We start from the raw sequence: 25020 nt of genomic DNA on the forward strand, positions 1-25020 counted from the left end.
CAACTATTCTGAGGGTGTTTAGTCAGCTCACCACAGGACTTCCTGCTATCAGTGTATAAGACACAGCTCAAACAAGGGCTCAGCGTAGAGGATCCCTCAGGAATGGCAGACTAGGTTTGTTAAGGCGGACGTGCTAGATCTCGCTTGGCTGGTGGTGAGAAGGGCCCTTCCCGTCAGATCCTTCATGCACTCCCGGACTCTCAGCACCACCGCGCGCTGTCCCCGTGGAGGCTGCGGTGGAGACGAGACCGTCAGCCATCTCCTTCTGGAATGTGCCTTTGCAAAGAAGGTCTGGAGAGAGATGCAGTGGTATCTGTCCAGGTTCGTCCCGAGCAGTTCCGTAACACAGGATTCTGTGCTCTATGGGCTGTTCCCGGGGACGCACACTGAGACGGACATCAACTGCTGCTGGAAGACCATCAACTCGGTGAAAGACGCCCTTTGGTCTGCCCGAAACTGGAAGGAGCTCCTTGCTCCTTCCAGTGCAAGGAGCTGTCCTCGACCGAGTGTTGCAGACTGGCACATTCCAAGGTCCAGGACTACGTGCTCAGGGACGCACTGAGGATGGGTGCGGCCGCCGCAAAGGCTCTGTGGGGAAAGGCAACCGTTTAGAGCCTTCCCGCCTTTGTATACCGAGGGGCTGCAATCAGGGAAAAACCCCCTCGGGCAGAATGTAAAATTCAAATTGATGTAATGTACCCGTAATAAATCTGTAATGAATCACCTGTATTGATTATGATGCAATGAGGCACCCGAGAGTGTCATGAACTGTAATTATGTCCAATGTGTTTCATTGAACTGTACTTGATGTAACCTGCAAATTGTATAATCTGTATTGTGTACGTTTGGAATGTGATATGACAACTGTATTGTATGTACTGCTGCAAATTTTATGAATAAAGTATATTTTTTGGAAAAAAAAGGACGTGCTGGCAGGAGCCCACGCACGTGTCTGAAGAAGGAAAGAAGTCTGCAGAAGGCAGGATCCAAGAGGGTGGGGGCTGTGAGGACCACAAAAGGTGAAAGGCCAAGGCGCGAGCTCTATCAGAGTGGAAGCAGGTAATACATCTCCAGTTTCCATCCTGTAAACTGCTGCTTAAATACTGAGCGTATTGAACTGTTCTTCATAATAAAGTATGTGCCACCGTAACCAATTGGGGTTGACTCGAATCTTTTGCAACTGGGAAGTGAGTAGCGGAGCAAGGGCTCCCTAAGAACGTATATTTATTCCCAATAGGACACTGCTTACTCAGGATCTGGAAGAGCTGTGCTCTTGATGTAAGCTGATGACTTTTATGTAATGAGGGATGGTATCAGCCAAAAGAACTCTGAACATCAGCACAGATGATATATTAGATGATTCAACGCTGCTGCTTTTGTGAGTCTATCCATTCAATTTTTTCAGATCTTTTTTGGCTGGGATTGAGAAGTGAGAAACTGATTGTTGACACAATTTCAGGGACAAGCTCTTATTAAAGTTTGGGGGGATTTGTTTGTCAGATCACCAATGGCACCACTACATCATCTTAAAAACACACACATTCCTTCATTACTGCCTCACAACTATATAACAAAATAACAGACTGGATGTACGGCCATGGCTCAGTGGTAGCACACTTGTCTCAGAGTCAGAAGGTTGTGGGTTCATAGCCCACTCCAGAGTCTTGAGCACACAATCCAGGATGACATTTCAGTGCAGCATTGAGGGAATGCTGCACTATCAGAGGTGCCATCTATTGGATGAGATGTTAAGCCGAGGACCCATCTGCCCTCTCAGGTAGATGTAAAAGATCCCATGGCACTATTTCGAAGAAGTTCTCCCCGGTGCCCTGGCCAATATTTATCCCTCAACCAACATCACTAAAACAGATTACCTGGTCATTATCACATTGCTGTTTGTGGGAGCTTGCTGTGTGCAAATTAGCTGCTGCATTTCCTACATTACAACAGTGACTACACTTCAAAAGTACTTTATTGGCTGTAAAGCATTTTAGAAACGTCCTGAGGTTGTGAAAGGCGCCATATAAATGCAAGTCTTTCTTTACAAAGTAATAACCCAATTAGAAGCCAGGATAAGTTCTTGACTGCGTTAGTGCTATTGTAACAAAATTATTGTTCAATTTAATGTTTTTATTAAAATAAAGGATTGAAAGGCTTAATAAGTGTATGATTTCATGATACAGATTTCACTGAATTCACAAAGGTGATATAAATGTAAGGAAAGCAATAGATTATTGCCTTCACCAGATTACTTTTAAATAAACACAATATCATTAAAGAGGTTTGCACTCTCCCTTACTTGATAATCAGTCTGACTTCTAAGAATGCCAATACTGGAATATTTACTTCACACTCAATTCAATAACAAAACTCTTCTCTGCATTTTATGCTTTCCAATTTATTTTGCACTTATTTATACTAACCAACACTCTCCCCAATAAAATATTTCCCCTTTTCCAATATAACAAATGCCTGAATTTTGGTTCCACTTGATAAGATGAATGAATTTTACAAATGTTGTTGCTAGTTTTGATAGTAATCTCCCCCTTTTGTGGCTCTGTAAATGGGAACACTCTGAAGCAGCACAAATTTTATATATGCTAATTTTCAGACTAATACATTGTAATTTGTACCCGACATTAGGCCCAAACAATTCTTTTAAAGTTCTAATTGTTCTTAATAACAAGCCAATCTTTTAATATTTTACAGCATCAATTCAATTGACCAGGACCACAGTCAAACCAAAAAGTAGCTATAATGTAGTAATTTCTCGTGGCAATTAGTAATCCTTGTTAAAAATAAAAATAATACAGGAGGCAAAAACTCAAGCTATTTTTTCTTTTTTATTGATAAATTGCACAGATCTAAGCAAGACATGTAAAATTTTATTATAATTAGCATCAGAGTACAAAAGTTTATGATTTATTACTTTGCTTAAAGAATATATGACAATATAAGTCAGATGTATTTAACCCCTTCTATGCTAGTTCTTAGTTTCTTTGAAAATCTTAGTAAATACATTTTTTTTACATTGAATAAATGTTAAATACTTATATATATCACTAGTATTTGTAAGCAGTATTTGACTACAATGTGTTAGTACAAATCCCATAAGATCTGACACTGAAGGGGTTAAAGATGCAGGCAAATAAGCAAATAGTACCAACAATGGCACAAGATCTGGAGAAACACTGAATAAAAACATTCAAATTTTCTACATTTCTAAAATAAAGATAACAACAACATGCTTTTGCAAAACAAGAATAGTTACTGAGAACTTTTTTTTTTTAAGTACAAAAGGTAAGCAGCAGAAATCTTTACATTACAAAAAATATAGTGCTGTCTTTAGAGAAGTTCTACATTCAGAAGGAATATATTGCTCTTAAACAATGGCAGTTGTAACCTCATTACATTTAACAGTGCAAATGTTCACTTTATCACATTCTTTCTGCTATCACACATAGACCATGACCCTTTATGAGTCAGCTTTCTGTAGTTGACCATTGCTAAGAACTTTTTTGGCTCGCTACATGCTTTGCTTGGTAGCTGCTTAGCAAAAAAAAAACGAGATTTCTCTGTTCAGAAATTCAATATTTCATGTTACAGAGATCTGTGGAAAACACGCTTGCTTTTTTTTGGCAAGCAGTTCTTCTTTGAAATCTTTTCAGTACAATGACAGGAAGGCACTGCAGCAAAACATTCAGACAACTGAGGAAAGATGGTGTTTCCGCGGGTAAAAATGTGGCCATTATCCAAAATAAACCAATACAAAATGTCCCTGCTCATCAATATGTAGATACAACAAAACTGCCACACTGCTGATTTTAAGTGGTTAAAAGCTGTTGGTACAGGGATCTTGTGCGTCACTTAGAACCTATTTGAGAGAACTGAAACAGCTCGGCAAAAGATGACAGTCAAAATAATGTCGGAGCTGACAATGTTCCAAAGCAAAAAATAGTTCTGTAATAAACTGTACACAAATTATATTACACATTACAAGAAGCTGACTCTTGTATACATCTTCCATCTTAACCCCAATTACTAACTTTTTTTGTTATATATTTGCAATAAAATAAGTCTATAACAAGACTGGAGCTACATTGTGCACTTTGCGACAATCCAATAATATTCAATAGCATAAAATATTCAAATAAAAGCAATAATGTTACAATATGTGTCCAGGGCCAGCTTTATAAAGAACAATGTTCCTTATGGATATCACTAAGGTTTAGAATCATGAAATTAAATTAAGCATGAAAATATATTTGTACTTCATTTATCACTCCAAATGAATTCACATAACATTTTAAAAGATTTTCATTTTAAACATGTGGAATTGTAAACTCACATAAATGGATTGTCTAGCTTCATCCTGCTTTTCTGATTTATGACTTATTAAGTACTATTACTCATATGCTTTTAACTGTAGAAAAAGGGAATAGTTTACAAAAAGAAATTCTGAGGGTCGACTAAAAATTGAACGTATATTAAATTTACGAAGATTATATATTGCTGTAACACTTTTTTAACTAGTAAGAATTTCAATTTGTAATATAGGATATAATAGGTTATTTTATGGGATTTGTGAAAGGACTTACTGATAGAAGTACCCTTTCTTATATTGTTTTAATTATATCAGAGATGGGAGACCAAATGTAGATGACACAGGAAACAGCATGCTCAAAAGCAAAAGCTAGGAGATTTGTTCTCTCCATCATTGTAAACTAATAGGGAAGAAAAAATAATTTTAAAGAAGATTCCTTCACATAGACTTACAGTATGAGCCAAATATTCCTTGACAGTAGATAAACTTAAGTGTGACTTTTTAAATGAGAAAGAAAAGAAAGTGATGCGCTTACAATGTAAGATTAGAAGATGCCATCCCTAGTATCTATATTCCATCACGGTTAAAGGCTTCTCATTTCTGATCCCTACATTACAAGCTATTTACAGTAATTGGCAGTATTCGTACAGTGATTATAAAATATATGAAACACCATCTAACAAATCACTGAAGTTCTTTATAATCGGTTATTATGGAATGAAAATACTGTGAGAAGCATTCAGAATTTAAGCAAGCTAAATATAAACATAATACAAAACTAAAATAAAGTCATCTATATGAAAGCCACATTTGTGCTTTCTAAGGTCTACATTCAACACATCAATAAAACATTTTGAAATCATATATCACCTAAGTGTTTGAGACTAAAGGTTAATGTACCTATTTATAAAGCAGAATGGACTGTTGAAGAAAGAATGTTGATTGATCTCTAATATGGCACCAAATTACAAACCAGTCCTGTGTGCTGGGGGCTTTTCAAAACAATTGGTTTCTCATAGGAAAGCCAAAACGCTCAAGAAGAGCTTTTATAGAAAATAGTCTTTCATAGTTTGGCAAAATGGGGGAATTGAACAGCCCTTTCTTTCTAGATGAGTGAAATATGAAACATTACAGAGCCTAAGTGCTATTTTCATCTAACCGTATCACAAAGGATAATTTTATAGTGCCATTAGGTTGAAAATATTGTTTTTGTGTTTCACAATGTGGCAGTTATCAGTAGCACATTAATATTTATAACCACGTTTAAATCTAATTCTGCTGTGCATTTATCCTTACCAACCATTGGAATTACAGTGGAAAGGAATAACCTCCCATTGTGCAAGAAATTTAAGGGTCATTTCTCCTTAATAAGTGGGACAAGAATAGGGGAGGGTTCCACAATGGAAAAAAAAACAACTGAACCTTCTGCTTCATTAGAATTGAAAGGTCAGTAAGTGTTTTTTTAAATATACAGTGGGATTGTTGGCCTAGCACCAGTACTATGCAATATCAAAGTGGGGTTACTGGATTCACAGGGTCAGAGGCCAGCGTGCCACCAAAAATGTTCCAAACATTCAGTGGAAACACTTCAGGGACTTCACAAATAATTAACTCCAAGTTCCTATTCATTAGTTTACGCACATAATGCTCCATCTTTTCTAATAGGGGAAGAAATCAGGCCATCATTTAGTTTGCTGCTATAAACTGTTAGTGCCAATGATAATGGTGATAACCATCTCAATTGTAACAAGTATTTTGTTCCAGAGGCCAGGTGTCAGGAAGCATATCCTGTATTCTGACAAAATGAACCGTGTGCAGAGGATTTGAATACCTCAAAGTCTGCATCGTCCAATTAGTTGGGGCATCAGACTGACTAAAATTTTATTAATTCAAAACCATCCAGCTAGAGATGGCTACACTTGGGACAACCTAGGTGCTACGTTATCAGTAATTGGATATTATGATAACATTGTAATTACATTTTAAAGAAGAAATAGAGATAATAAAATAACAACAAACATTTAACCTGTGATATGTACAAGCATTGTGTTGTGGCTTTCAATAACGATGATTAAAGTCCCCAGAAAATGGACTGTAAAACTGGAAACTGTTGCCTGGGCATTAGAGAAGTTTGCACTTACAGATTTGCTGCTAAACATAGTAACTTTCAAAAATAAACACATATGTACACCAGATATGTTAACATATGGTTGATATTATCATGATTCTTTCTGAAAACATAGACAATAACTTCACTCTCAGATTTAAAAAAATAAGTAGATTCAAAGAACACAATGGCAGTATTTCTTCAAATAGCAATAAGCTCTTTTTTTAACATATATATGTTGTTGAACTAGTATCTTCTATAATGGAAAACCTATTTAATTATACACAAAGATTTATTTCTTAAAAGCTTTATGCGTTAACAACTAGACGTGCAATGACTGATGATATTGGTTAAATAAAATCGACAAATATTTGGTGCATCAGCATAAATAATAGTTGCTCTTAGATTCTACGATTTTCTCACTGTAATCTTGTGAGATTGGTAAATGTGACTTCATGTCAGAGTTATGTCATCAATATCCCAGAATGTGGCAGAAAAGAACTAGAGTTTCAATACAGTCCATCGATTCTAACTGTACTCTTTAAATGGCTGTTGTACTCCATTGGACATAGAATGACTTACTATGCTTGATGGAAAGCATGTGTTCCTGCTGGTCATTCACCAGTTCCTACTGCTCAACATAAGCCAAAAAATTGTTGTAGAAAGCTAGAGGCTCTTTTTAATTTTCTGTATCTAGCTGCTTCCTACAAACAACACGGTCAGTTTTAAAAAAAGCATTTTTTTCCCTTTTACTGGTGCTCAAAATGGCGCTGTACAGTGTGTGCCAGTGTAGTCCGCTGGCACCTATATAAATGAGCCTAGGCCATATTGATGCTGTGAACTTGGCATAGGTGCACATTCTTGGTAGTTAACCAGTTCATTCATACCAGCACTTTCATTTTCACTTCGAGCCCTATTTGGATCTATTCTATGAAAATGGTTGCAAAAATATTTGAGACCTTTCCCCTGCAACTAAAGGAGTTGCTAGGAAGAATGTTTTTAAAAAAGCTAAAATATCCAATGGATAGGGCTACAGTTCAGTTCTTTTTGCAAGTTTGGGTGGAACTCATCCTGGCTTCCCTGTGACAATGGGTGTGATCCAATTGGATGAAACTTAACTTATGCTTAAACTAAAAATATCGTTTTTGGACCCACTAAAGACTCTGAATGAATGGAAACAATGAGGAAAAGTTGCTAAGATGAAGTTTACATGGTGAAAGTTCCCATGATGATTAGTCAGAATAGCCAACTCCTTGCCAGCATATTGTTCTGTGCAGCTGAGTACGAACCTTTCAGCTGACCCGTTGATAAACACAGGGCACCACTGGAATTGTGGAGAGTCTCCGAGGTTGTGCTAGGAAGCGTTCATTGTGAATTTGTTGGGTCTAAGACTGGCTTCTCGCTGTGATTCCAGAAAGATCTTTTCTTATAATTTCATTAACTGCAAAAAAAAGGAAGAGAAACAAAAAGGAACCACATTAAAATCCTTGTGTCAGATGTAGAATGGAAAATACATAATCAAATTCATTTGTCACTAATCTTTAATAAGTACATTCCTCAATTACCAGATAAAAGAAAGTCTAACATTACAACGAGGCTGAGAACAGTTCTAAATCTCACGACAGATCATGGCGAGACCAATATCAGCACTGTGATTGACTAAAACTCTGGTACACTCATTGGAGGTAATTGTAACTTTCGGTGATGGCGTGAAAGAGGTCATATTGGATTGGGTGTCCACCATACGTCCTGTTCAATTTTCCTTTCTACTGATTTCAATGGTAAGGAAAAATCAGGAGCGGTGTATAACCGGCGGCCGATCCGATATCATCCATTTTACGTCATTGCCAAAAGTTAAAATTACCCCCATGGTCTCCACACCTGCGTACTGATTCATGAACGCTTCAAACTGATTCCATGCTGTTTATAAGTCAACTTCATCCCACCACAGGGCTTCAGACTTCAACATTGAACTGTTTCATATCGTTTCCTCCCTGTCCTCAGTTTATAAACACAGTGTATCTCATCTGATCTCTGCCATGCCTTTGTAACCCTACAACCCTTTGTGTCCACTCATGTATGCATTTCAGTTGCCACTCTGTACCTGAACCCATTGCTTTCACCACTTTTTTTCCCCCTCAGCCCCTCTTGGGCCCTTCTCTCCTTTCCCTTTCTGTTACCCAGTCATACCTCCTTTCATTAGTCCCTCTCTCAGGTACTATACCCCCCAAACCCTACCCCAACCTATTACTACTCCTCTGCCTTACTGCTCTCCTGCTGGCATCCAAGGCCTAAATACCCCTTGTACAAGTCCATGGATACCCTATGTGCATCGCTCAACATTCTCCAAACAGCCCATTGAGGCACCCCTCGCTCTCTCCTTACAAGCAGTAACACTAGCTGCCCCATCAACCTCTCGCTGACCCTCATGCCCAGCGTGACCCCTGGGGGCTAATCTGACCAACCTCCTTCCTGTCCCACTCATTCCACTCACCAGTGTACCATTAGAATCTGCCAGCAGATCACCACCCCTCTCTGCATTTCCCTTCAGAATGTCTATTAACTCGGAACATGGCCCTTGCCATGGCCTTTGGAAATAGAAACTAATGACAAATGTGCATTGGGGGCACAGTTATATAAAGGGTTTTAACCTCAACGAGAACATTTTAATATTCAGATTTGCTTTGTGTCAAAACAATCACTGATGTGATAAAATTCTAATCTCCTCACATCTAGGTTACTATTGTCTAAATAAAAGCATGATTCCAGGCAGCTTCAAAAGCTCTTGTGCTGAACTGGAAAGAAAATCAGGATGCAACAGAAAGCAAACTCTTAATTAAGAAATAAACACTGGCACATGCACAGTGATTGAATGGTAGCAGTGAAGGAGATGCATGCATTTATCTAGCTTTTTTAGCAGGCCATAGACTACTGTCCAGTTTTTGGACTTGGCTTTGTTTCGGGCTAAAACCCACAATAAACACAAACCTGCTCATGCATTATTGTCTAAATAAAGTTTCAGCATCACTCAGCTTCAAAGTTATTTTGCATCAGACCAGTTTGTCAGGAATCAAAAGAATCACTGACAACAATGAAAAATGGGTTAACGTTTTTCAAAATTACAAAATAAACAAAAACATATGTACTTGTAATCTTGCCAATAAAGGAAGTCAAGTGTGTGTATTTACCTAAGCTTTAGAGAACCTCCTTGACATTCATACATTAGTCAAAACTGTACTTGAATAGTAGAGAAATACAGAGTGGACAGTCTCCACATAACAGCTCTACATGACCACAGGAAGGTGGTGAAAGTTTTTTTTCCATTCTGTCGAGCACAGGCTTCAGCATGTTTTTCTACAACTTCCTGTTTCTTGTGATAAACAAGGAAATGATAACTGTGAGTAAATGGAAAGTTTAGTTGCCCCCTCATTCTATTAATAACTCGAAGGTGAAAGGTGTAGGCGGTAGTCCTCAGATGCCCCATTTCCTCACCTGCACTAGGTGAGCATACAACCACAGAGTGACTGTCAGTTCAACAGTATTTCGACATTGCAGGGTTTTTTTTTATTTTTGTGGGCCTGACCTTGGCTGTTTTTCAAAAGCATCAAAAGTTTCAGTGCATTCTATACACTGAAGAGATTAAAAAAGCCTTGTGGGAAGATGAGTGCACTTGTTTTGGAAGAAAAATGTATTACTATGTACCCAAGAAAAAAAGACAGTGAACTGAATTACTGTCAGATATAATGTTTAATGTATTAAAGGAAATGCCCTCCCATTGTTACATATTTAGGTTTCAAATCACTAGGACAGAATAATGCTATGGTTAAGAAATAAGCATCAAAGTCTTTCGACATAACAGTTATTGTTATTCAAAACTAATTTGTTGTGTGAAGCCCTTTGAGACACTTGGACATAGTAAGAGGCTACAAAATGCAAGTATTATTGTTCTTTAGTTATTGGACAAACCCTTCCCAGATTCTTTACTTTGAGAGGCCCTAATCTCAGCCAAGGTTTATGGCAGAAGTCAGGTGTTTCCCCCCATAAGGAAAATCAGAGGACGAGTCACTCGCAAGATCTACAGTTCTTGTTGTTCATATTTATTAATGATCTTGGCAAAGGCACTGGAATGTCACAACCAGGGATTCTAAAGTGCCCCAAAGATTGGAAAATTCCTACCTTTGGCTTGCAGCAGCCAAAATCACTTCCATTTGCTGTATAACTCTTGCAGAAACAGCACTAAGGAAAGAGGGGCCTGGTCTACACTGATTTTTTTCAGCAAACATGACAAGTGAACCAGGCCTCCAAAATGCTGTCATGGTTAGCATGCATGTTCCTACATTCCCAATGATTGGGAAAAGGATGAAGTGAGGGAATCAGAGAGAAAGGGAATGAAACAGCAGGAAAGAGTGAATTGTAGCATCAAGAGAAGAGGAAGAGTGAATGAAAAAGGAAGGAAGGAAAGAGGAAATGAGCAAGAGGGAATGAAAAAGTAGAAATGTGAAAGAGGCAGGAAGATTGGGAATGGAAGAGAATGGATAACAGGCATAATGAGAGTGAAAAAGAGAGAAGGAATATGAGGGACAGGGAGAATGTGAATAAGAGTGGGAATTTTTTTTTACAATTCATTCTCGGGACGTGGGCCTCACTGGCAAGGCTGACATTTATTGTCCATCTCTAGTTGCCCTGAGAAGGTGGTGGTGGGCCGCCTTCTTGAACTGCAATTCTTTGTAACCACTTGATACAACTGTGCAGCTTGCTAGGCCACTTCAGAGGGCAGATGATGTGGGGCTGGAGTCACACACAGGCCAGACTGGGTAAGGACAGCAAGTTTCCTTTGCTAAAACACATTAGTGAATCAATTGGATTTTTACGATCTCATTGCTTCATGGTCACTGTTTACCTGATACTAGATTTTTATTTCCAGATTTTAAAAACTGAATTCAAATTCTCAGACTGCCATGGTAGGATTTGAAGTCACTGGATTACTAGTTCAGTAACGTAACTACTACACTATTGTAATGAGAGAGGAGGAATGAAAGGGAATAAAAGGAGAGAGGGGGAATAAGAGAAAAGAGGATTGAGAGGGAGACTGAGCAAACAGGGAAATAAGAGAGAATGGGAATGAGAGAGAACGAAAGAGCACAATCCAGATTTCAATTAAATAATTGGAAACAAAGCATGTCAAAAGTCACATTGATGGATTAGGTTTGAAATGGTGTTACATGTATCCTTGTAGTTACAGTGGTAATTTACTGAGCATGCTATATGTACTATAATAAAAACTTATGGCTCTTTGCCAATATGCAGCTACTTTTCTAAGCTTTGAAAGACTGACCATCCCATCTAGTGCAAACCTCCATCAACTTGGTGATCAATCACATATATCATTTCTTTAATTTTTTAATAACAAAAGGTTATGTTGGCTCCTTCCTGCCAAATGAGTTAGTTTGTTGATTTGCTGACCTATGACACATGGCTGCTGATGTACACTTTTTGTTTGTACATTAGCCCTACAGTAGTAAAAGCTAACATGCAAATCATAAACAAAAGAGCTATGGCTTAAAATCTGAAGGCCATTTCACTGCACTAATACCAAAAGCAGTACACCAGATGATATTGCGCTGTATAATCACTACATTTTCCCTGACTATTAACAACTTTCAATCAGCTGGTCAAAGTACAACATTGCATTCAACAGCAAGATGGAAGAGAGATAAATTCAGTAATAACATTTGAAGGGGTCTTGTTGTCTCACTGGGGCATTCTGGAAAGGCTCAGTGTTGCAGTATAACTTTATGTTTCCCTCTGTGAGAATTTTCTTTTCCTTTTTCATTTTTATGAATAGTCTTAATTTTACAGCAACAGCACAAGTCAGTGACACCCCATGCCAGTGATCACATGACTACGCTCCACCCATTTCACAAGCCTGGTAAATTGCCTTACAGAAGAATTTACCTTTGAGCTATGAATTCAGGATTTTCAACTTTTAAATATATGACTTCAATAAGAAACTGTTCTCAGGATTGAAAACTTGCAACAGTAGAAATTCTGTTTGGCAAAATTCACATCTGAACACACACTGGACTGTAGTACGACAAATTAACCATGTATACATAAACTTTACCATTTGGAATTTTACCCTATGGTGTTAAGAATAGGAATTCAGTTTTTTTAAATTCAATGTACAAGCAAAAATCTTTCTCATTTCATTTTTAGGAAAAACATCTTGCAGTATCTGGAACGAAAGCTGGAAATACAAAACAGATCAGCCAGCATCTGTGGGGAGAACAGATAGTTGATCTTTCTGGCTTGTACCCTTCTTCACAACACTTTCTCTTCTCACTACACATGCGGACTGACCTCCTGTTGGTTTCCAGTGTTTCCTGTTTTTGTTTCCGATTTACAGCGTTTGCAGTACAGTATTTTGCTTTTTACAGAATGAATTAAAATAAAAGCATCTGCCCCCAAATCAGGGGTATTTCTCTAGGAGATTCCTAAGCTGGAATGTCTGATGACAAGTGCTTTATGGGGATGTGAAACACTGAAGCAATAGTGTACAGCTGTCCTCTTACATGGTTTATTAACACACAAACACAAAGGTTTACAGCGGTATTTTTGTCTTTGTGGGCCACATAGATATGTACCATGGAATCTCAGTGTCCACATAGGAGGTCAAATCCACAATCCCTTTAATTTGAATGTATCTCAAGTTACTGATACTCCAGGCCACTGTTCCCTCTAAGCTGCCGCATGCACGGCTGCGCACCAGATAGTTGTGTGCCGTGCATTTCATCGTTCTCTCTGCGCACCAAACCAGTGGAGACACGGCTGAGGTGATATATATATTTCCATCCTTCACGATATAACTGATTTGAGTTTCCAATCAGAAAACCTCAGCACACGAGGATTCAGTAAAGATTCGGTGAGGATATGCGTTCAATTAAATGAAAGCTTTTCACCTCTAGTGCGTATTGTGGAGAACTGTTACTTTAGACTAAAGACAAACATATTTAAGGCATTGGTAGCAAATAACATTGGAGGGAGTTGACGATTACTGCAATTACCAGTTTTTGTCACTATCCTATTCAACGTTAGCTTCTGAAGTAAACTGCAAATGAACCTAAATTGCGTGACATATTGTAATAATCATTTATCAATTTCCATATTTCATATTTACAAATTAAGTTATTCTGACACAGATCAGAATAATGTTATTAAATATCCTTCTACAGTTGTGCTAAAATATACTTTCCAATCACATTGGTACATTGTAATCAAAACAATGAAGTTGATTTAAATTGTTTTATACAACTGCTATCCAAAAGCCCTCAGTTGCCCCAAGGATTGTCTCTTTTTATCTTTGTCCATTGCCTCCCTCAGTTCAGGTTCTTCATGTACAAACTGCTCCCTACCTTATATAGGCTGCCAAAACTATTGAGACCTGCAAGGTGTACAACTGTAATGCAATATTTTTTTTTAACCCTGCTGAGGATTCAATGGGAGGGGGGGGGGGGGAGGGAGGGAGCTTTAATTAAACTATTCCCTATCCCTAAATTTACACTGACTGATTTGACAGCTGTTTTGTATTTCTGACTCAATTTAAAAATTCTGATTGCACATGATTTATTTCTGTTTGAATCAGAGTCATTAAGCTGATTCAACAAAAAGCTGATTGGAATCGTTCCCGTCAGGTAACTTTTAATAAAATATAATGAGGCTGGTCTGCTCAATCCTAGTGCAACTTAAGAAACCCATTTCATAAATTATATAAATTTATCAGCCAATATAACATTAAATTGTTATAATTATCAATTCTTTTGTATATTTGTTCTGTTTGTTATATACCCTGAATAATGTTTTCTAAAAAGATGTTCTATTCAAAGTTGTGATTTTTTTTTTAAAACAGTGGCACACACAGCCTTTATATCGGTGCACAAACCCAAATTCATTCCACACATGGCCGTAAAAAAGAGGGACTATTGCTCTAGGCCCATGTAATTCAAACAAGACAAACTAGAAAATAAGAAATATAAGAGCACATAAGACTAAGTTGCTTGAACTTCAAGGGCTGGAATGCCAAAGCCTGGGGGGCTGCAGGTAGCTCATGGACCTCAGTCTGGACACCCCTGGCTTAGAATAAACACCAATTGCAATGTTACACCCCTAACTTGTACTGTTTGAATACAGACCTACTGAGGCAATTGTGTTGTACAGCACCTTACTTTGTGTAGCATTGTATTAACTGTATACTCCTGACAACATTGTAATATATCACAGAATAATACAATCCACAGAATGTACTCTAGGAAGCTAAATTTTAAAACTTGAAGATTGTGCTGTATTTAGAAAACATTTGTCTCTTTTTCTGCATCTATGTTGTTGTGCACCACTAGTCTAGGAATTACCAAAATTAATATTATTTGCACAAAAAAATGCAAAATGGTAGAGAATTTGTGCAAAATGATGGAAACTGAATTAAAGTGAAGCGCTCCAATTTATTTGTTCATTTATACCTTCTAGAACATTCAGAGGCATTTAATGGCGCTACTATCATCTCCTCTGCTACAGAGTGTGAAGAGGCTTCAGATCAAGAGCAGGGAGTAGAATCATTATACTGCGTCGTTTACTTTAGGCTTCTGTAGTATTTTATCAAACTAATAATTTATCAGAATGTTTTACCAGTTACTTCAAATTGTACAATAATGTTGAAAGTTAAAACTTCAATGTGAGACTTCCTGTGCTGTTGGTTGTGGAAAGGGTTTTATCGCTTATCCGTCCCTTATCTGATGTGGATAGATTCTGCCTACACCAACAAGTTCAGTATAGATTTGTGTCAAATAGTAATGCAGGCAAGCACAATTCAAAACAAGACGTTAGATAAGGACTTCCCCTCAGTACAACGGCCGACTGCTCTAACTTTTATAAACACTGGTTTAATTTTAGGAACTTTCCACTTCTGTGGCTACAGATTGTCAGAACTACTCTATGATTGTACACCGCTCTGTTTGATTTACTGATCAATGGTTAGCTGAGAGATGGACACTGCTGTGCAACAATCACTACAGCAACGTCCTTCAGGTACACGGTAGAAAAGGATTGTCAAATTTAGAGCTTTTAGTCATTGGAGCTGCTGTTCATTATAATGAATAATACAGAGAGGATTCAAGACTAGGATTTTGTGATAAGCAGGTTGATCAGTTACAGTGTTCCAATCCTGTCCTGTTTAAAATCAGTAAACTCAAGTGAGTTGGAACAGATCTTTAAAATGCACTAAAGAATGTGCAACTCAAGCATATCTCATACTTGTGCTGCTAATTTGTTGTAAAAAACCTACTTGAGTCCTTAGTGCATTAGTACCAAAATTAAAATCATTACATCCCTGCAGAAATAACCTATTTATATATTTATAAATGATACAAAGGTATCAGGCCTGTGTTATCTGCATCACTGTAAAGGAACTTGAATCTTTTGCAGGTAGTTAGGAAGTCATGGAAATCCGTGAGTCAACCAGAATCAAACTAATGAGACCTCATCTTCTGGCTTCATTTTTTTTTGAAAAGAAGTAGATCTCACAACATTTACTTTAGATCTTTTGAAATTGACTTGTTTCAGAGATCCTGCCCCACATCATCAGCAATGAGTGGAAGCTACAGGCTTTTCCCCTATGGAGGGAAAAATCGGAGACCAATAATCACATCAACCCACGCTCTTGTGCCTCTGTGGCTCGAGTGGCAGAGACACAGGAGCAAGCCTTCTTGGCCAAGGGAACAGCGTGTGACACATGAAGATCTAAACATGGAAGAACATCAAATAACTTAAAATTGGGGGCATTAAATAAATAGAAATTGTTGCCATTTTAGGGTGCTGTAGTGGTGTAGATTGTCTTGAACACTAATTCAATGGGTCAGGGACGTGGGCTCAAAGTAGTGGTTCTTCACGTGTCAAGGTCACAATGTCAGCTATCAGTCAGTCGGCCACGTCTCCATTCTCTACTCTTCCTATAGGGCAGAGAATTGGAAGGCAGGATAGAAGTTGCAACCATTTTGATAGTAGAAATCAGTCGTAATTTTGATTTTTCTAGTTGTTTTCACTGTTAGTTAAAAGTTCTTTAAATCTTATAGTTTCAAGAATTCTTAATGCCAACAAAACTCCTCTGATGGCTCAGTGGGTAAGTGCCCCATCCTGAGTACTACTGCCTATACAGGCCAGGAAGGTCCTGGGTTTGTTCCCCTGTCTGTGCTGAGTTAGTTGATCTCAGCTGGGGTGATGCATGAGCACTACAATTAGTTCAGTGCCCCCAAGAAGGGCAAAAGGTTTTTCATTCATGATTGCTATCTAGCGGCCTGTGCTGCAAAGTACATGGATGAGGGCAGAACTGGCTTCGATTCTGATGCACCTCATAGTTAAATAACCTGCCAATACTCACTATCTGGATGACACATGAAGAACGGCCATTTGGGCGAGGTTCTAGAGGACAGCTGCGCCCACGGAATGGCACCTCAGCATCTCGAAGAGGGAAAAAATTAGGGGAAAACAATAGATCTCTTTTTTAAAAAAAAGTTTTACTTATTCCTGCTGTAAGGAATGATGTGGCGATGCCGGTGATGGACTGGGGTGGACAAATGTACGGAGTCGTACAACACCAGGTTATAGTCCAACAGCTTTATTTGAAATCACAAGCTCCGAAAGCTTGTGATTTCAAATAAAGCTGTTGGACTATAACCTGGTGTTGTACGACTCCATGCTGTAAGGAAAGCCTTCTCTGTGTCACTCATCAGTTATCAAGCATTATCTAATGTTCAAGATTACAACAAAAGGAAAATACTGCGGATGTTGGAAAAGATTCTGTCTTCCAGTTCTGATGAAAGGTCTTTGACCTGAAACGTTAACTCTGTTTCTTTCTCCACAGATGCTGCCTGACCTGCTGAGCTTCTCCAGCATTTTCTGTTTTTAGTTCAAGATTACAATGTCTACACACCTGTAGAATAATCAATATCTTCTTCACTCATGCTATTATAAAACAAAAACACTATTATCAACTTCTTTAAAGGTTAAAAATAATTTGAGCAAACAGACAATACTTTACTGTCAACAAAAAGACAATGGTTTATTTAATCTTGGAATGTCACTTAACAGAAGAATGATGAGTAGGCATGAATCAAAAAGAAATGTAAAACAATTAGGGGGCGATTTTCATGGGTGGGCCTCATTTCCATAATACCGGCAAGTAGTAAGCACTGATGCAGCACTCACAGGCAGCTCGTTGGTCGGGGGGCATGGGAGACAAGCCAGAAGTAATGATTGAAGCGGGGAGGCAATTGTGGGGACAGAGGGAGTGGATGGGCCAGCAGCAAACAGGAAGAATTTATGGAGGTCAAGAGGAACATTTCTGCTCCTCCTTGCCCCACAAAAATCTCACCTACCTATTTTTGAACAAGCTTCAGTGGTCCCTTTAAGGCCATGGGTTAGGCCGTTTAATGCCTAGTACTAATGGACAGAGCATGCCCAGTGCACGTTCTGCCCATTGCTACACAAAAAATTGGGATCCTACAACTGACATAGGACCCCAATTAAGTAAGGCACCTGCCTACTTTGGGCAAAAGTGCTTGCTGGCCATTTCAACGTCCTTGACAATTGAGTTGAGTGGGCCTCAGGCAATCAAGGGGCAGGAGATGTTTTCAAATTTTCATCTGCCGACCATTGTGATTTTCAACGTGAATGGGGCTGACAAAAATCACCCCCTCCATAATACAGCACAGAGTGAGATACTGTGGAAATGCTGCTAGAAGATTGTCCAGTTCTTTTCCATCTTTAATAAAAACATAAGAAGCATGGAAAGAGAAAAGGCCATTTGGCCCATCAAAGCTTCTGTCTTCACAGTTTATCTGATCATGGACATATCTATTTAATTCTGAGAGTTTTGCATTAATAGTCCCTGATCTGCAAAGGTAATGATGCAAAACTTATGTTTTATCTATCTAAATATGTTTTAACTATTACCCAAATTCAAAAATACTTATTAAAAAAGCCACGTAAAAATATTTTTATTAACCTACGGCTTGTTTTTGATGATCAAATCATCTAACTGTAGAAGCAAACCTATCATGTTAATCTCAGAAAATAAAGAGTTTCTAAATAAGGCTGCATTCAGAACAATCGTTACTGGCTGGATGAGTAATAAAGGTGATAAAATACTTTCAGATGCCTTTTTGAATCTTGCCAGATAATACCCTTCGTTCCAGCATATATATAGTGTGTGTGTGCATGTGCGAGAGTGAGTGCATGCGCACTCGTGTTTTTTGTTTTCGTATATTTAAATTGCCACCCACAACTTCACAAACTTTTTAACTACAAATAAAACAAGTTACAACAAGGTTTCCAGCATGTTTCAAAAACAGCAACACCAGCCAGCATGAGAAATTAAAACCACAAAATGTTAATGTGTCACATCGGAATATTTGAATTTTATGACTGTACGGTGGCAAACAGCCTGATCGGAGAGAAAGTCAGTCGTTCTTTCCTGAAATAACTTTCAGATGGACAGTAATGAGGGTCATATGACAAATACTTGCCATTAATGCAGCCTTTCAGTCTCTGCAGTACAGGGAGCCAAAGTGCGGTATTATATTGCTTAGCAACATGACTAGCAACCAGTACAATCTCTGTTGCAATGTTTTTGTTTACATTTTTTTTAAAAGCTAACATTATAGAGGGTTACACAGTTTACAGTAAGGTAGTGTAGAACTTCTCCAGTAAGCTGTGTTTCCTGATCAAGGTACAGTTTTGACACCTCTGGATAGTGAATATGGAGGAGGCACAGTCAGAGGTCTGTCCTCCCTCTTTCTGAGAGCCTGTCAATTTGCTTGTTGTCTATTACTCAACAGTTTGGGCCTTTCATCATATGATTCTCCCCATTTCAACTTTCTAAGCTGACCCTGCTACTAAAGGCTTCACTGCTGCATGTGACTGGTTTCCTGTTTATTTCAGGAAGTCATGGTGCAATGAAAGTGAAGGGTCTCACTTGTTCAGCTGCACTTTTTTTTATTAGCTTGTGTTGGAGATGAAATGATTTCACATTTTAAACACCACAAATTCTTTACAAGTAATGGCCACTGTGTGGTGGTATAGTGTATGGGAACACCAATGAATCACTCAGTGGAGAGCTGGAATATCAGGTTGTTCCCCCAACCCCATACACATTGAGTTGTCAATGACAGCTGTGTTGGCCTAGGAAGGCATTGTGTAAGTCTGGTACTTCCCAATGGGGCAAGGAAATCAGTGAGGGAATCATCACTGTGCCAGCTCTTACTCACCTCCTAGGTACTGGCTTCAGAGCATCATTGGTGCTTACTATCTGCCCCATTGGCAGCGGTTTGTGCATGTCTTAACAAAACCAGAAATGGGAGGGAGAACAGATAACCTTTAAAAAAAAATGGAGCAGTATGTACCATCACTCAAAAATTTAAAATAGCGCAGCATATTGAAGTACCAACATGCAGCATCACAAAGCATGGTATCTAAATTCATATTTGAAACAACCACACCACTGAGATCCCAATCTGAGCCATGTTGCTTAAAGGGAATGCCAAATGTGTTCCGGGCACTTTGCCACAAAAGAAGATTAGATTGGATGATGCTCTTACACGCTACCTGCTACTAGATTCACAGCACTGTGAGCAGAAGCCTTGGAATATGTCCTACATCCTTTTGCTCACAGTTTATGAGTGGGTTGGGAAAACCAGTGCAGAAAGTAACTTGTAAAGAAGGCTTTGTATCCTCAAGAGAAAAAAAAACTCTCATTTTTAAACAAACCTATAGTGTGGTTAATGAGGCCTTGTCTTCCTGAATAAATTTTTTGTTTGGGAAGTGAGTAGAGCCAGGAGTCAGCCACACTTCTTGTCATGACAGCACCATACCGAGTAACACAAAGATGTGTTGTAAGGTCTACAAATGGTAATAAGTTTGCCAAACATTTTTTCATTAGATTTTTCTACAGTCAAGCAGTTAATGTCTCATTTTCAAAGCTATGAAAGATCAGATTTTACTGAAGTAAACAGGCCAGAAGCAAATTTAAGGCAATCACTAGCAGGAACTGTACTTAGGAAAAAAGGATTGCAATAAAAAGAGTATCTCAATCAGGCCAGCAATAGAATTTCAAACAGCAATGATATCAGCAATACACTCTGTCGATTAGGTTTTCAATACTTGAAAAGGAGAAATTTGCACGGCTATGGGGAAAAGAGAGGGGAGTGGGACTAATTGGACAGCTCTTTCAAAGAGCCGGTGAGTCGAATGGCCTCTCTCTGTGCTGTATGACTATGGGGGAAAAATTGGATCGGGCCTATTATTGGGCGGCAGTAGTGTGATCTGCTATTACCCCGCGCAGACTTTCGTGAGGCCTGAGGACTTACCTGCAACCTGTGTTGGAAATCAGCGCTGGCACGAGGATTCTGTGCAATTCGCACTTTCCACCAGCAGGGGAATCTCCAATCTCTTAAAGGCAGGCTGTCTGTTAAAAATCTCTTAAACGTAGCTGGTACCTGTTATTGGCTGAAAATAACAGTCTGCTGTCTGCACAGAGTCTGAACGGAGATCAGACATCACACATGCAAAACACAGAAGCAGCTCCCGTCCCTATGTTTACAAACTGACGAGTTATGTTAAAACATTGAATGATGGTTGCACACTACTAAATCCCACATCCTCCAATCTGCATGCCAGACCTGCCAATCTGAGTTGGTACCAGGCCTGTGAGGTTCTCTGCTGATGCACTAGAGGCCTTGGTGCAAGAGGTGGACAGAAGGAGGGACATCCTATATCTGCAGGGGAACAAGAGGCCCTCCAGACATATACCCAAAAGATAATGGGAGGCAGCAGGGGACGAAATCAATGGCAGGCTCATGGCATCATGAACATGGATGCAGTGCAGGAAGAAGTTCAATGCTTTGACATGAGTAGTCAAGGTGAGTGAGGTCAACTGTCAAGTGGCATTTCCTACCAACTACACCATTAGCCGCATCCACTGCTCCACGCACTACACCCCCCATCGCCCACATACCAACAAACTCTTTCCATCAGCACACAACTCTTCCAATCAGATGCTTCCTCTCACCCTTACACATTACCACTGTTGCAAGCCATCGACCCACAACTCACAGGCCACACACACCGCCAGCTATTCAACCATGACAGGCACAACACCCAGACTTTCTTGCAGGAGAAGCTGGCGCATATCAGGAGGCAGCAAGTGGCAGCGGCATTTAGCCCCTCGAGCCTATTCCGCCATTCAATGAGATCATGGTGGACCTGTGACCTAACTCCATATACCCGCCTTAGCCCATATCCCTTAATTCACAGAAATCTATCAATCTCAGATTTAGAATTCACAAGTGAACTATCAGTAACTGCCATTTGCAGAAGAGCGTTGCAAACTTCTCCCACCCTTTGCGTGTAGAAGCATTTCCTAACTTCACTCCTACATGTCCTGGCTCTAAATGTTAGGCTATGTCCCTACGTCCTAGTATTCAAGTATAGGAGACCTCCAAAAACAGTTACAAATATCTTGGCAGCCAGAAGCAATAATCCAGCCACTAACCTGTAAATCCTGCATGTCACTTTAAATAGCGCTGGTGGGGGTCCTCCAGGCACTCTAAGACACGTTCAGATGGTTGGGGTTAAGACTGTGCGTTGAGTTGAGTGCTAAGTCCCAAAATGGTGTCAATCACTTTAAATCAGCGTTGCTCTTTGATTGTATCTATTTTCTCCTTATTTTACATGCTTCCGGCATTTGTTATCTGCGCCTGCGCTAACTCCTATACCAAGATGGCATCTGGCGCATGTCACGCTGGAAACGTGCGTGCGCAGCCAAGGCACCATCTTGGCACTTCGGGAGGCCGTGTAGCGCTGAAACAACGGGCACTACACTGCCCAATTTAGCGCCCACAGATTCTATTCAAAGTTGTGTTGCCACCAGTAGAAGAGCAGGATCGTCCTGGCCAATAATTATCCCTCAACCAACATCACTAAAAACAGATTATCTGGTCGTTGTTACATTGCTGTTTACGTGAGCTTGTGGTGCGCAATTTGGCTGCCGCATTTCGTCCATTACAACAGTGACTACACTTCAAAAGTACCTAATTGGCTGTAAAGCACTTTGGGTCATCCTGAGGTCGTGATGGGTGCTATATAAATGCAAGTCTTTCTTTCTTTTACTGCCTTACAGTGCAATGCCACCACTGGGATTTCTGGGCTCTTGTATTCAACCCTTTCTGCTGTGAGTTCATCCCCACACTAGTGGATAAGTTATTAACTCCTTACAGTTCATTACACATGGATGATTTGTGAGCTTTAGCTTTACCAATGGACCTTGGGGGCAAACTAGTCTAAAAAAGACTGGATTGGTTACCACTGGAGCCAGGCCAGTTAGAATCACATTATGTATCTGAGCAGTTACTGGAATAGCCTCCCTGACTGCTTATAGTCCTTCACAACAGATATAAGTCCAGCCAAATACTTGTAGTATTATCCTCATTAAAGAGGTCCTACACGTTCAAATGTATGAACAGAAAAGATTTAGAACAATAAAACTATAATCATTTGAGTTAAAATTAAATAAAATAGGCACATAGGGGCAGGTGTAGGCCATTCAGCTCCTTGAGCCTGTTCCATCATTTAATTAGATCATGGCTGATCTATACGTCAGCTCCATTTACCCGCCTTTGATCCATATTCCTTGATACCCTTACCTAATAAAAATCTGTCAATCTCAGTCTTAATGTTTTCAATTGACGCAGCATCCACAGCCTTTTGTGGAAGAGTTTTCCAGATTTTCACTACCCTTTGTGTGAAAAAGTGCTTCCTGATTTCACTCCTGAATGGTCTAGCTCTAATTTTAAGACTGTGCCCTCTTATTCTGGATTCCCCCACCAGAGGAAATAGCTTCACTGTATCTACCCTATCAAATCCTTTATCATTTTAAGCATCTCAATTAGATCACCCCCTCAAATATATTTTTAAACAGAACAAATATAGAATTAATAACTTAACTGATTGCCATTCAGCTTTATGGATCCCCACCCCCTCACTGGAATATCCATTCCCACTCCAGCTGCTTCCCATCCTAGTTTCAACCCTGGACACACCCCTGTGGCACCAGCAATATCCCCAGCTCCATTTCAAGCCATTTGGTCTTGTTCAGACTGTTTTGCTTATTGTGCAAACTGTAACATTCCTGCTAAACCACAGTCTCATAATACTTGAGTTGAGCATTACCTGATTATTTACTGTTGTGGATTAATTGCTGACACATTATTCCTGAGAGCTTATGAACTTAATTAGGTAGCAGTTAAGTCTGGTGCTGATTCGCTGCGGGTTTGCTGGCACACTCCCACCTGCACCATAAGCAAAACTTTGAGCAAAACCACATGTCAGGAATTAATGTGGGGCAAAAGAATGTCTCCAGTCCTGAAGTCAGGATCGGTTTAGCTTGAAGTCTCTCAGCTACATAAGAAATGAATAAAATTGAAAGAGGGATGGGATGATGGGTAAAAGCTGCTTCGCACCACTTACAAAGGGAGTAATTTGTAAACCACAAAGAGGTGAAAAGGAAAATAACCGCTGGAGCTTCGCAACCGACTTCTTATTCTCCACCATTTTCCCCAGTTTCTTCTGCTTCTTTCTATACTTTCTTCTTTTTCTACAAGTTTCTATTTACCTTACTTACTAATACAGTTGGGGCTATTTTTAACTCCCTTCACCCGGTGGAAATGGGACAGTAGCAGAGTTAAAATCAAGGTGGTCAGCTTACCGCCTCATTCCCGCTGTACCACCATTTTGACTCAGACCATCCGCTGGGCGGCCTAGGCTCACAGCTGAATCAGGCAGGAGCCTCATTAATCTATGCAAACCGGAGCCCTATGATGTACATTGGATCCTGATGCAGTTTTGAGGGCCCACTTGGCGGAGTGTGTGCTGCGCTCAGTAAAATTTGACTTTCAAGAGGCCCCAAAAAGTTAAGTCTCATATCATTTTTGTGGAGCCAGGATTGGCAGATGTGCTCTCCCAAACTTCACAAGAATAATGTGGAGCGCTGCTGTCCCGGGCTCTACCCCACTGCGATCACCAACCCCTCCCCTTACCCTCGACCCAACCATGCCCGTTTGGGCCATGCAGCTTGCTCACAGCATGTTAATGAGGCCCTGTCCTAAAAATGGACCGGGTCTCCCGCTGGAGGGATCGGGCAGCCAGCTGGCTGCCCGTTGCTTAAAATCTCCCCTAATCTTTCTTTCAATTCATAAAGTTGATGCAAATTTGCTTAACTCTGATTTTCCACTGTTTGTCAATTCACAAACTGTTTTTTATGGAATTTCTCAGCTTCGGAAATTTACTAGAATGTGTTATTGATTTTGACCCCAAATTAGAAAATAAAAGCATATACAAACCAAGGAACCTCAAACCATTACAAACAATATGTAAAGCAGCCAGCATTGACACCCACTGGGTTTCTTACCTGATGCTGAAAAAAGCAACAAGTTGGGAGATCTGCAGAAATCTCCTGAGAGAAGGTCTTCTGTCCACAATGTATTACTTG

The 25020-nt window shown here is 39.5% G+C and overlaps 1 protein-coding gene across 3 annotated transcripts in view; it reads right to left on the minus strand.

Annotated features, from left to right (window-relative positions):
* Positions 1-2824: 2824 nt before the first annotated feature.
* Positions 2825-25020, minus strand: part of nfatc2a (nuclear factor of activated T cells 2a) — a 172137-nt gene continuing 149941 nt past the window's right edge. For all 3 annotated transcript variants that reach the window (XM_068000600.1, XM_068000599.1, XM_068000597.1), the window contains one exon: positions 2825-7872. In XM_068000600.1, coding sequence (XP_067856701.1) covers positions 7858-7872 — 15 coding nt within the window. In that variant the 3' untranslated portion in view covers positions 2825-7857. The remainder of the gene's footprint in view (positions 7873-25020) is intronic.

The sequence above is a fragment of the Heptranchias perlo genome, chromosome 19 (genome assembly GCF_035084215.1).
Source record: "Heptranchias perlo isolate sHepPer1 chromosome 19, sHepPer1.hap1, whole genome shotgun sequence".
Taxonomy (NCBI): Eukaryota; Metazoa; Chordata; class Chondrichthyes; order Hexanchiformes; family Hexanchidae; genus Heptranchias; species Heptranchias perlo.